This window comes from Poecilia formosa, unplaced genomic scaffold (genome assembly GCF_000485575.1).
Source record: "Poecilia formosa unplaced genomic scaffold, Poecilia_formosa-5.1.2 Scaffold217, whole genome shotgun sequence".
Lineage (NCBI taxonomy): Eukaryota > Metazoa > Chordata > Actinopteri > Cyprinodontiformes > Poeciliidae > Poecilia > Poecilia formosa.
In genome coordinates this window covers 583,485-596,810 of record NW_006800156.1, presented here as the reverse complement: position 1 = coordinate 596,810, position 13,326 = coordinate 583,485, and the positions used below count along the sequence as shown (strand labels likewise).

The window sequence follows — 13,326 nt, the reverse complement described above, 5'->3', positions numbered from 1 at the left end:
GTTTTTGTTGACGCACCAGCGCACCTTGAACTCGTAGTGAAGCAGAAGTTTGGACTTTTCTCCTCTGTTTTCCCGTCTCATGCTAAACTAAGCCGTTTTCTGAAGCATGTCTGGGCTTCCTCGGTTCCTCCGCTTTTCGCCCTCAAACTCGGAGCGGATATGGCGCAGAGGAAGCGCAGAGAAGTGCGTCAGTTTTTCTTCCAGAGCCAACTTTCTGCGCCCCGGTGTAGCCCATCCGGACAGCAGGGGCGGGTCCAGGTGGTACAGCAGCTGCAAGCCGGTCCGGATCGGCTGCGCCTCCGGGTTCTGGGGGGACACGGCCACGTCAGGTAAGAACTGGGGGGATTTTCCACCAGCGGAGGGTTCGGTGCTGCGGAACCGCTCAGCTGAGGGGAATTTCCGGTTGATTTATAAACTACAACCTGCTTTCTAATGGGTTCACAGAGCTCCAGAATAACGGGCTCCTTAAGGATGCTTTCTGGTTTTCCGATGCATTGCAGAAATATCCACACCCTTAAGCACCGTGGTTTAATAAAACTTTATGTGACAAACTAATTTACTTTGACTAGGCCACCATATTGTAGCTTCCCATCAGCTCTGATTTCCTGTAAAGGGTGCAATTTGTTTTCCTCCAAGTAAAATCAGGCTAACAGATTCTTCCACCTGACCTCTTGTTGCCATGGCAACAGAGGCTTTGAACCTGACACACTTCTTCAGACTGCTCCTTTTTCTTGGTCCCTGTGAAGCATTTTTTTAAAAACACACACACACACACACACACACACACACACAGCTGGAGCCAGAATGGAACGTCCAGCGGTTCTGACCCACTGACCCGCTGACCGGTCTCTGGTTCTGTTTTCAGCCCCTCAGCTGATCTACGGCGGGCAGCTGGACTTCCTGGTGTTCGACTACCTCAGTGAGATCACCATGTCTCTGCTCACCGCCGCCAGAACCAAGATGCCTGTGAGTCTCACCTGTTCATCACTCACACCTGAGACTGTACAGCAAACCAGACAAGCACACAAATACTAGTTTTATTATTAATAATATTAATGATGTGTGTATTTTCATTCATTTCTAAATGTCGACACTATAGATTTAATTAAAATGTATTTATTTACAGATTTACTTTGTTTTTCTTGAACAGTTGTTAAAGATATTTATTTATTTTTTATTTTGTTTTGTCATTTCTGTATTATAATCTCAAAATTTTGAGATTAAAAAGTCAGTTTAAGTTTAGAGATAGAAAGTCAATTTCAACTTTCAAAGTTATAAGTTTGAGATACAGTCATAGTTATGAGAGTCAATTATTTGATTGAAAGTCATAATTTTGAAATTCTAAGTAATAATTAAATTCAGTCATAATTTTAAAATGTAAATTCATAATTTTGATTTTCTGATTCATAATTATGACTTTTATTGCCACTTCAAAAACTTTAAATTATAACTTCCTGTGGGGATTTTACTAGTTTTTCATGGCAGTAATGAGCTGCTATACTGAGCTGTGTAAAAATATTAGTTTTTATCAGTGAATCAGATCATGATTTTGATCTGCAGTTGCAGCTCGGCGCCTGCAGGTGGTGCTGTTTTCCCTGCTTTAAGGCTCGTTCTCTCCTTCCTGCAGAACCTGGGTTACGCTCCGGACTTCGTCCAGGTGGCTCTGGCTCCGTTCATCAACGACATCCACAGGAAAGGTGAGTCCGCCACCCAGCAGCAGCGGCAGCCGCCCTCCGTCTCCATGGCAACGGCCAACGCAGGCCTCTCTGCTCGTCAGGTATCCGTGTCGTCAGCAACGCGGGCGGAGTGAACCCGCTGGCCTGCGCCGAGGCCATACAGGAAGTCGTGAAAAAGGCGGGGCTGGACCTCAAGGTTGCCGTGGTGACCGGTGATGACCTCATGCCCAGCGTACGACCCCTCCTCTGATCTGACTACATGACCTCAGAGGTTTAAGTTGATCTGAGCTGATTTCCTCCTCTGGTTTCCTGCAGAGGAGCCTCCTGTCTGAAGTAAAGGTGGCCGACGGTGGCGGCAGGCGGCCGCTGCCCAAAACGCTGCACAGCATGAACGCCTACCTGGGGTACGAACATGCAGATAACATAGATATAGAGATAAAATTATATCTTAAAGCAAGAAAACCTTTACTTCAGTCTATTGATGTATTTTATTTATAGAATATATTATTTTTGAATAGAAAGCCAATCGGCACAAAACCATAAATACCTTGAATTTACCGTAAATATCCTAATGTGATTCCCTTCCTGTGCTCAGGGCCGAGCCGATCCGCCGCTGCCTGGACCTGGGAGCCGACGTCGTGGTAACGGGGCGCTGCGTGGACAGCGCCGTGGCTCTGGGGCCGCTCCTGCACACGGTACAGCTGACTGCCAGCATCTGCTGCTGCTGCTGTTGAGGGGCTTAAACCTACAAATAGAGGGTTTCTGCAGATTTTTAGCACAGAAAGCAACTAAAGAAAACCTGCATCATGAAAACCGTATGCAGAAAAATCCCAGGGCGGGATTTGAACCCAGGACCTGCTTGCTGCTCGGCAACAGTGCTGACAACTACTCCAAGTTTCCAGCACTGAACTCCACTTGTAGTGCACCTTTCTTTCATTACTACATCTCATGTTGTAGCAGAGCATAAAAAAAAAATAAAAAATAAAAAAAATCATAGCATTATACATTGTAGCATAACGTGCTGTAGCATAGCATATTATAACATTTACTACATAGCATTATTTAGAATAAATTTAATTTAATTTTATAACTTAGCATAGAATAAGAAAATGTCCCTAATCATACCCTAGCATAGTTTAGCATACCCTAGCATAGTTTAGCATACCCTAGCAAAGCTTAGCATAGCTTAGCATATCCTAGCATAGCTTAGCATACCCTAGCATAGCTTAGCATACCCTAGCATAGTTTAGCATAGCTTAGCATATCCTAGCATAGCTTAGCATACCCTATAATAGCTTAGCATAGCTTAGCATAACTTGGTACACCGTAGCACAGCAAACATAGCAGGACATAATGTAACATAACAGTGTTACAAACATAGCATAGCATGACTGTGTATAGCAAAGCTCAACAAATCCTGACAGAATGTGGCATAGCAGAACAGAAATACACACAAATGTAACATAAACCTTTTTTTTCTTTGATTCTATGTTATATGAAGCAAAGGAAACTGATTTTTTTCTTTTTAATGAAAATGTAGTTTTTGAAAGGTCTTTGTAGGGATTTGAAGTCTGATAGAATATTCTTCCATATTTGGCCTTTCACTGAAAATTTTAAAAACTGAAAAGCTTTTGGTGCTAAAAATGTAGACTTAAATGACTCAGATGTTTTTCCAAAGAGTGGTTTCAAGTTGGCTCTGAACTTTTGTGGCTAAAGATTTATGTTGATGAGCTAAAATTGTTTGGTTTCCGTCGCAGGACATTATGATTGTTTTAATCTGTATTTTGTTCACATGCGGCTTAAAATCTGTTTCTGTTGCAGTTTGGTTGGAAAAGAGACGATTACGACTTGCTTGCAGCAGGAAGGTAAAAAAACACAAACACACCAAAAAACCCAGCAGAATTTAAAAATAAATTCTTTCTTTGTAAGTTTTCATTTCTTGCTGTATAAATGCAGGTGTTTTTTTTTTGTGCAGCTTAGAGCAACGAACAAAGAATATCAGACCAAAAACAATCTTATTCTCACATAAATGCGTAATTTTTTATTTTTTTTTTCAGAATTACATCTATAAATTTTAACTCATTAGACTGGTGGGAAAAAAAAATACATTTCAATAAAACCATAAAGTAAATGCAGAACCACAGAAACATTTCATCAGAATGTATTTTTATTGTTTTTGAAGCTCTCGCTGTTCGTGTTTCAGCCTTGCAGGTCATCTGATCGAGTGTGGAGCTCAGAGCACCGGAGGGATCTTCACCGACTGGCACCAAGTCCCCGACTGGTGAGTTTCAACGGATTGAAATCCTGATTTTCATTCATCCATCTCCAATGTTCAACCCTCAGACCTGAACAGGAAACTTTAACAGGTTGGTATGCTAGCTCCTGCTAACCATCTGAATCTGGAAGCACTTGCTCTATTTACCCAACCAAATATTTTTGTAGCTACAGATATTCTCATCTTGTGAGAAAAAAAACGGTTACTAGCCGTTAGCTTGATTCTCACTTATTATTTGAGTAAATTTGAGAGCCTGCTGGTTGATTAAGTGTTGTTTGACTTCAGTTAGCTGCTATGGTTCCTGTAAGTAGTCATTAATCTGATTAGCTTTTAGCCTGACTCAGTTAGCCTGTCTCTTTTAATCTGTTAGCCTAGCTTGTTTTAGTGAACACAAACCTGTTTCCATTAGAATAATTATGGTGTTTTGAGGAATCTTGTTTCCAGTTTGGCCCTTTGGTCACAGCTGCTCTCTGCTCCCCTCTCAGGGACAACATGGGCTTCCCGGTGGTCGAATGTTCCTCTGACGGATCCTTCGTTCTCTCCAAGCCTCCAAAAACCGGCGGCCTGGTTTCCTTCGGAACCGTCGCCGAGCAGCTGGTGTACGAGATCGGCGACCCGCGGAGATACCTGCTGCCGGACGTCATCTGTGATTTCAGCCAGGTGGCGATCCAGGAACTACCCGGTACCCACACACACACACACACACACACACACACACACACACACACACACACACAGTCCTGAGGACATGACCACAGTTTGAACTGCTGACTGTTTTCATAACCCTGAAAAACTCCTAAACAAATGCATCTGGAGCTTCGTTTGGCCCCCTGACTGAACCCTTCACCCTCCTATGAACCTCCATTAAACTCTCTATCAGCTATCAGTCACAGATTTTCCTTTTATAAACCTAAACATGGATCCATCAGCCCCTGCCTGAACCTTTGGGCAGCAGCGTCTAACCTTCCCTTGAACCCCAGAAACCTTCTGCTGAGCTCCTCCTCGCTGATAAAACGCCTCATTTTCTGCCTGTTGGGTCATTAATTCAGGACTTTCTTGATTGATAGAGAGAAACTTCACTACTGTTGCCAGATTTCTGAAATTCCACCCTCAGGTCTCCCTCCCTCTGCTCAGCCTGAGTAAATAAGAGCTGTGTGTGCATTTTGGTTTCAGTACATCCAGAATATTTCGCACATGTATGTCAATGACCTTGTTCCATCTGGGTTAGGAGAGACGAGGGAACAGAGTCAGCAGATAAAAAACATGTTTTTTAAAGAAATCTGTACATTTTGTCCCTCAAAAGCAACAAAGTGCTGATGTCTGAATTTATACAGAGGAAAAATGTCCTGAAAGCTCAAAAGTCACAGAAGAAGTCTTCATTTCATGTCTGTAAATCAAAGTGGAACAGTGTTGCCCCGAAATAAAAACATCTTAATATATAACCTGAAATGAAAATATTAGTCTATTAGTTCATTGTTTTCGTTCCTCCTTATATGAAACGTGGCACCGTTTTGTAAATGTGACTGGCCACAATAAAACCATGAACAAGTCGATTCAGGGCATTTTGACTCATTTACAGATTCTGAAAATAAGTTTCCAATCATTGAAAATACATAGAAATCTAAACATTCTTTACTACAAGTGTTGTGTGCACTTATAATGTTTTAGGGCTGTTTGTAATTTAGAATATGAGTTGCTTTGGCAAAAATAAACATTTTCTTTCATATTGCAATGTAATTTTATTTTAGGTGTTAAGATGCAGTTAGTCAGCGTGGGGCGCAGCGCTGCTCAGCGCCTCGTCGCAGTCATATTGTACTCAGCACAGGTGTAACCTGCATCTTAATAATGTTCAAAAACAAGAGTTCTGCAACTCACCCTGAGAAACTTTCAGCCAGTATCTGCAGATTTTCTTTCTCAGTCTTATTCATTTATCCATTATTATTAACACAACACTTTAAGCTAACTGTAGCTTTGCACTTTAAGTTCACGTCACAGCAAATAAACAGTTGTTTACATGCAGTACATGGCGGACCAGTGGGGGCGCCCGCGGACCACCGCTGGTCCGGCGACCACAGTTTGAGAAACACTGATCTAGAAGGTAAAGGATAATTAAAGGTGGGAAGGATTTCCCTGCAGATGATGTCAACAAGGCATTGGAATCATTATTTAGTCACTAAGATTAGAAAAGACTGTGAACTAGAAGGTAGTTGCACTAAAGCTGAAGCGCTAATCATAAACAACAGCTAAGCTAATGCTAAAGCGCTATGTCAGCACGGTATTTAATGGAAGCTAAAGCTAAACTGCTAACTTTAGTTCAAGCAGACTACAATCCTCAAGCACCAATTTCATTCGACATGTAAAGTTTTCATTTGACTTCACAGTTATGCAGTTCTTTGTTTGCTTTATTAAATCAAATTCTAATAATAATAATCCATAATTTTGGCAAGAAAAACAACATGAAACCTAAACTATCTGTACATCTTTTCCTCTTAAGAACCAAACCGTCAGAATGAGCCGTTAAGGTTTGAGCTACGATGGGAACTTCCAGCTGCTGCTGAAAAATGTAAATATTTCAGTCTGATTGAACCTCGCTGAACTCTCAGAGCCCGTTTGACCACCAGCCGACCCGTCTCAGTTTATCTCTGAACATTAACAAGGCGGGTTGGGGAACCCAGGACGGGTCAGTCTGCAGCTCGGTTCAAACCGCGGTGAACAACAGGCTGCAGGAGGGAACCGGAGGAGAGGCGGCGTCCAGAAACAGGGAGGAGAAAACGAGTTCCTGCACAACGAAGAGCCACGACGGTCCAGATAGCACAGAGGACACCGAATAAAACAAATGATTTAAAATGGACAAACAAAGAAATAGGTTTATTAAAAATGTTAAATAATTACAAAATAATAAAAAAATTATAAAAAATGTTTAGAAAATCAAAAAATACATAAAAAATATTAAGAAATGGTTTAAATAGAACTTTTGCTGCCTCAGTGATGTTAAGTTGTGTTTCAGGTGCAGACGGAGGGGCCGTCAGAGTCACCGGCGCCAGAGGTTTGGCCCCCTCTCCTGACTACAAGGTAAATCAGCAGCGTCACCAGCAGAGGGCGCCACCAGGAGAAGGGCCTCCATAGGAAAGGGTTAACAGTGATGTCGTTGCTGGCGTCCAGGTGTGTGCCACCTACATGGACGGGTTCAGAGCGACGGCGGTGTGTCCGGTGGGAGGGCCCAGAGCGGCCGAGAAGGCCCGGCGGACCGCAGACAGCATCATCAAACGGTGCGAGGAGCAGAACCGACCCGGCTGGGATGATTCCTCTCACTTTATTAATGTGTTTTCAGTCTGTTGAGCACATAAATCATCAGTGACTGAATTTAATCGGTTTGTTTTGTTCGTTCAGGACCAGGAGGATGTTTCAGCAGATGGGACTGCAGGATTTTAACTCGGTTAACGTTCAGGTTCTGGGAGCTGAAGACACTTACGGCCCAAACGCTCGCAGAAAAGTAAGAACAAAACGGAACCTGATATTCTGCAGGTTCAGGTCCGGTAACGGATTAGACCACTGATTTCCATTTTTATCATTTTTCTCTTTCTACCAAAAACTTGATAATGACGAAAGTTTTCACTTTGGTCTCAACCAGCTTTTATTTTGAAGGTTAACTTTGTTTACAGAAACTTCATAATTAAGTTTATTTGTCATTTCTGTTGTTTTATTTGTTTCAGATATTTAAAATATCTTCCAGTTCCAGTGTTAAATGTTCATTAGAATTTAAAGTTTATTCTTCTTTGAGAATATGTTTTTGCATCATTATGTGATTACTATATTATCGTTTATTGCAATAACTTTGACAATTTGTCGTCTTTTTTCTACCAACATATTTGTTCCATAACTGATTTAAAGATGAATCTATTCTGTTCCTCCTTTGCTGCGTCTCGCTGTTGGACCAACTGGGTCAGGGTCAGAGCTAAGCCTGTTTCAAGCCTCTGAACTCCCTCTGTGTCTCCCTTGTTCTCCATTCGCCACAGACGCTGCTGTGAGCCTCGGCTGCCCTGCGTGGAGCCTCCTGCAGAGGCCGAGCTCAGAGCGGAGCCGCCGCCAGCCTGCAGCGGTTAAACCTGACTCTGGTCTGTGTCTGTGTTCAGGACTCCAGGGAGGCCGTGGTCTGGATGGCCGTCCACCACAAGCAGAAGAAAGCTCTGGAGGTCTTCTCCAGGGAGGTGGCTCCTGCAGGAACAGGCATGGGTAGGAGAACCGCTCCACGCACAGAGCAACTGCAGATAAACACCAAATGTTACCGAGTATTTTGGTCGAGTTTCTGGTGCAAATGTCTTAGCACATTTGAAATAAGACAGAACTTTTCATCAAGACATAGGAGCTTGTTTTAAGTCAATGATTCCTTAATACTGATGAAGAAAAAACTAGATTATTTCACTCATAACTTTGGGGAACATGTCTCTTTATAAGTTAAACAATCTGACAGTGGATCTAGTTTTTTATGTCAATATTAAGGAATTATTGACTTAAACTCCAATATCTCGCAGAAAAGCAACTTAGTTTTTTTCTTAAAGGGAGATGGAGCCATTTTACAGCACAGTCTAACTACGTCAACTTCAGTTGTTATAAAAACGCTATCTATGTCAAATATACCTTTGTAATTTAACGCCTTGAAATTGGGCCTCTGTCTCTTTAAAAACTCCTGCTCTTTCTGAAGCTCAGCCTTCATTACCACTTTAACAATGTTTTTATCACTGAGAAGTCGCTCCTGTGACGAGCTCAGCAGTTCCAGCAGGTGTTTGCTAATTGCTACTGCTAGTCTGAAGGAGCTGAGTGTGTGAGCAACAGAGGAGGAGCTGCTCTGTGAGACTGAAGCTCTGAGGAGGAGCTTCGTCCTGAGGGCGGGGCTAGGTCCACCCAGGTGTTTTTACAGTTGAATGGTTGCCATGGAGATTAGAGGATTTCTCAAACATGCGTGAAATAATCAAAGCAACACTCCAGGTATATTTATGATGAGGGAATAACATTACAACATGATGCAAACCTGAAAAAAGTCGATTTTACCTGGTACTGCCCCTTTAATTCATGTGTCCTAAGATATTTGCACCAGAAACTGGACCATAGAGATGTTAAAGTTTAGCATTTCTGCAGCATGAAACCCTGATTTAACTGATTATGTGAGGAACAGACTCATCTTAACTCTAGTGAATTTAAGCATAACCTATAGTTTGTGTTTCTGGCCAATGAAGTGACGTAGAACTGAATCACGTCTCTGTCGGTCCGTCCCGTTGTCATGACGATCCTCCGGCGATGTGGTGGCTCTGAGGATCCTTTCTCTGATAAATTCTGTAATTAATCCAGTGAAATCTGATAAAAATCCCGTAAAGTTCAGATGCGAGTCGATGTTTGCGTCTTTTCTGTGACGGCTACATTTTCCCCTGATGTTTCCTCAGCAGTGAAGGACAGGCTTCCCCAGTCCAACTGTTCCTCTGGAGGAAAGTTCAGGTGATGGGTTGTGTTTTAATTTGTCTCCTTAAACTCAGATTCATCAAATTGGGACGTCCAGTTTGATGTGTTTTATATTTTGGCTGCCGTCATTATGAAAAGTCCTAAATAAAGTTAAAAGCCAGCATCAGAAACCGTCATGTTGGCTTCAGGAAGACGAGTTAGATGAAATGTTGCCGCTCTGTTCACGTCCCTCTGTATTTATTGACACTCTTAAATTAATCTTTTATTGCAGCAGTATCATATCACACTGAGAAAAATTCTAACTTAAATTGGAGCAGAGGAGCGATGTGAGACTTCAAAATGGGAAAGACAGGCTGACCTGCAGTACCAGGTGTTACCAGCAGAGGCGCCACTAACCGTAACGTCTGTTATGTAAAAATAACAAATACCTCTGAAGTGTGACTTACACAATGTTCCCCATCAGACTGTACAGCTGATTATGTAATTGTGTTTATGAAGCAGAGTGCTGCATTTATTTATAAAGCAGATGAAGTGACCAATAGGAAGGCTCCTCAGCCTTCTTATCATTAATCTGCAGCAGAGTGAAAACATCACAATGTGAACCAAAGTTCATTCAGACGTTTCTGGATGTTTCTGTGCAGTCGGTGAAGTCACGCTGCCGTTAATTAACCGTCGTTGGTGTTTGGAGGCCAGTAACCAGACGGAGGTTTACTGAACTGGGTCTTCCTCGGCTGGCTGCAGATAGCAGAGGTTACGACCTCCTGAGCCGCGTTCGGGTCGGACCTTTTCAACTCGGAGTGAACCCTGCCTGACTCCGGCCGGTTCCGACTCTCATCTGATGGCCTGAAATCTTGTTTCTCTGTTTCTCTATAAAACCCTGCAGCTCCTGGACTCACCGGCATCGTGGGCGGACGACCCAGAGTGTGAGTTACTCCCTGTTTCACGGTAAACCTGAGAGAGTCGACGTGTTTAAGGCTGTTTATACTCGCAGGTCTCCAGTCCTGAAACCGTTTTTCTTCCTACATCCCAAATCCCAGATAAAGGTCAGTTTGTCTCTGACAGCCTGATCTTGTCAGGCGTTCCTGAGTTTATGGGAAAACCAACACAACATGTCTCAGGTTAACTCTCCAGGTGTAATGTACTGTCACCTGAAGCTCCAACATTCAACAGGTCAACATCCACGTTGCTGGAGAACTGGTAGAGTCACTTACCGAACCGGACTCACCTGAGCAGGTGCAGGATGAAGCTCCTCCCACCTCTCATCAGGACGCGCCGGACACAGGTAACCCAGTAACTCCTGATTGGATCTGATGTTTATTTGGTCGAATCATCAGCCTGTCCAAGTTCATAGTGACCAGAACCTCTGGTTCTGATTGGTTGATCAGTTTATAGGAAGTTACTGAGGCAACAAGAACTCCTGTTAGTTTATTTTATCACCAATATCCTGGTCATTTTTTCTTGTGGGTTTCTGGGAAAGAGTCTTTTTGTTCCTCTTTCAAGCCTTTAAAAAGAGGCCGCCATTTTTAATGACGTCCAGAAAGAGGCCGCCATTTTTAATGACGTCCAGAGATAAAAAGGCATTAAGATCCAATGCAGCTGCTGATGTTTCCACACTGCATAGAGATGATGCTGTGATGTAAAGTCATCCAGGATGTCTGAGTAAGAACATCAGGTCTTTGTAATGTTGAGGTCATGACCTTTGGTCATTACCATCAAAGGGTAAGGGGGTAAGGTCCAGATAAGATCTAGATAAGGTTCTTGCCAGGTTTTTTAATTTCTCATTTAGTCCTTGGTAAGACCTTGATAAGATTGTGGTAAAGTCTGTGATGTTTTTGTAAAGTCTGTGATGTTTTTGTAAAGTCTCTGTAAGATCTTAGTCATGACTTTGTCCTGGTTTTTTGAACACATTAACAAGACAAAGCAATAGACCTTGTTTTAATTTTATTATTATTATTATTATTATTATTATTATTGTTGTTGTTGTTGTTGTTGTTGTTGTTATTATTATTATTATCATGAATTGCTTGGTAAAGTCTTTCATGTTTACCCAGATTGTTTTACATGGATGATGAAGATAAACTACAGTATTTGTTTCAGTATCAGATGTTAGTGATTATTGTGTGAAACTATTGAGTTATTAGTTTAACTTCATCGTCAGGATTAGCGTCAGTATTGAAGTATTTGTTGAATAGGCAGTTGATTTATTTTAGTTCCATCTAACTTTAACATCCTGAAGATATGTTGAAATAATTTTAAGTATTTAAGCAGGATGTCAGACTGGAGCTGTTCAGCCCTTCAGAGACATTCAGGATCCTCTTTGTGTGTTTTTACCTCTGGGAACAGAACAAGTGTTGCTGGTTCTGACCCAGTCGCTCTTTTCAGTCGCGGTTTTGTTCTGCAGATTCCCAGCAGAACTTCAGACTGTTAAGAAGCTGCTCTTCTTTACAAAACCAAGCAGTTAAAGCTCTGCAGCACCGACCACCTCTGCATGCAGACTGCAGTCTTATTGGTGTTTACATTTTCATGCATGCATTCGTTTTCAGATATGCATGACGTGGAAGTGAACAGGAGCTACGGAGCTACTTCCATAAAACATGAAGTATCTCCAGTTAAAGTGATTTTAAAGGACAAACGTGCTACTGGAAAGGTTACAGGTTTCCTAATTGATTACAGATGTCTTTGTGCTCTCATTGTTTTTCACCCATTTCATAGATTCTTGACATTCTTAGCAACTTTTTACGAGCTTTCATGGTTTGTTGAGAGCCTTCAACTTGAGCTGAATGGGTTGCATTAGGACAGAGCGGACCACTGGCAGGGAACAAACAGCTAACAGGCTGGATGTGTGTTTGCCTCCGTTTTACCACAAGTTTCTGGGCCAAACACGCAGGTCTTTCTGGTTCCTTTCAGACCTGCCCAGTGGACCACACACCTACCGGCTGGAGGACCTGGCGTTCACACGCAGCGGGGACAAAGGAGACTCGGCAAACATCGGTGAGAACTTGTAAACCTCAGCGCTGCATTTAAATGGAGCCAAAGACCCAGAAGCAGAAAGCTGAGAACTCCTCAGCTTTTAGCGTTCAGCGAGCCACATGGAGGGCAGGGGAGGCCACAACTCATGAAATGTTAGTTAAATGTTATCTTTTATATGCATTCATGTTCTGATCTTTATTACTATAACATAATAAAATAAATACAGCAGTTTAATCCAGGCTGTCCCACCCTGCACCAGTATGCCAGCGTTTATATGCACGTGACGTCACGCTCTTCAAAACTCCGCCCACTCCGCCATGACGGACAACAAAACAACCAGTTCAGCCTCATATCACTTTGTTTAGTTGATTTCACTTAAAAATGGTCACAAACAGACACAACACTTTTTACAAGGTAACAAGATTAACGTTCATATAACCGCTATAAAGAAGCAGGATTACATAATGTTACATTATGGAGGAGTCTAACCGTTGGTAACCATGGAGACGATGCTGCACAGTCACGTAGCCTAGCATCCCGTGTTTTGTTTTTAATGCTGCTCCACTGTAAGAAGAAACGCTGTTGATGACATATTAATGTAAATCATGTGGCACGTCAAGAGGTTCTGGTCGGGTTCTGAGCTAGCTGGTTCAAGCTGTAGTAAATCCGTCTGTGAGCCCCAACCAGGTAGTTACATTCACAGATAAATTATGATTAATAAACTGGCAAAACAACTTAGGAAAACAGTTTCAGCCTCTGATCAACACTCCTCCCCTCCCTCACCTCCATCGTGGCGCCCCGAGTGATTCAGTAAAGGGTTAATATCAGTTTGCTCCAGTTTATGCTGGTTAAACCCATCTATCCCAGTCTATCCCAGTCTATCCCAGTCTGTCTCAGTCTGTCTCATTCTGTACCAGTCTGTACCAGTCTGTACCAGTCTGTACCAGTCTG

The 13,326-nt window shown here is 42.5% G+C and overlaps 1 protein-coding gene across 2 annotated transcripts; it reads left to right on the top strand.

The window, feature by feature from the left end:
• LOC103149103 (uncharacterized) lies at positions 1-12,547 on the top strand. Of its 2 annotated transcripts, XM_016679633.1 has the most exons (17): positions 1-329; positions 866-966; positions 1,628-1,697; positions 1,778-1,908; positions 1,992-2,080; positions 2,272-2,371; positions 3,498-3,541; positions 3,880-3,957; positions 4,437-4,633; positions 6,959-7,023; positions 7,114-7,220; positions 7,342-7,444; positions 8,085-8,184; positions 10,289-10,328; positions 10,397-10,448; positions 10,576-10,687; positions 12,313-12,547. In XM_016679633.1, the coding sequence occupies exons 1-17, from the start codon at positions 107-109 to the stop codon at positions 12,408-12,410; spliced, it is 1,710 nt and encodes a 569-aa protein (XP_016535119.1). In that variant the 5' UTR covers positions 1-106; the 3' UTR covers positions 12,411-12,547. The 2 variants fall into 2 exon arrangements, with proteins under 2 accessions (XP_016535119.1, XP_007568183.2); XM_007568121.2 differs by lacking the exon at positions 12,313-12,547 and having other exon boundaries at positions 10,443-10,448; positions 10,576-10,657.
• The last annotated feature ends 779 nt before the right edge of the window (positions 12,548-13,326 follow it).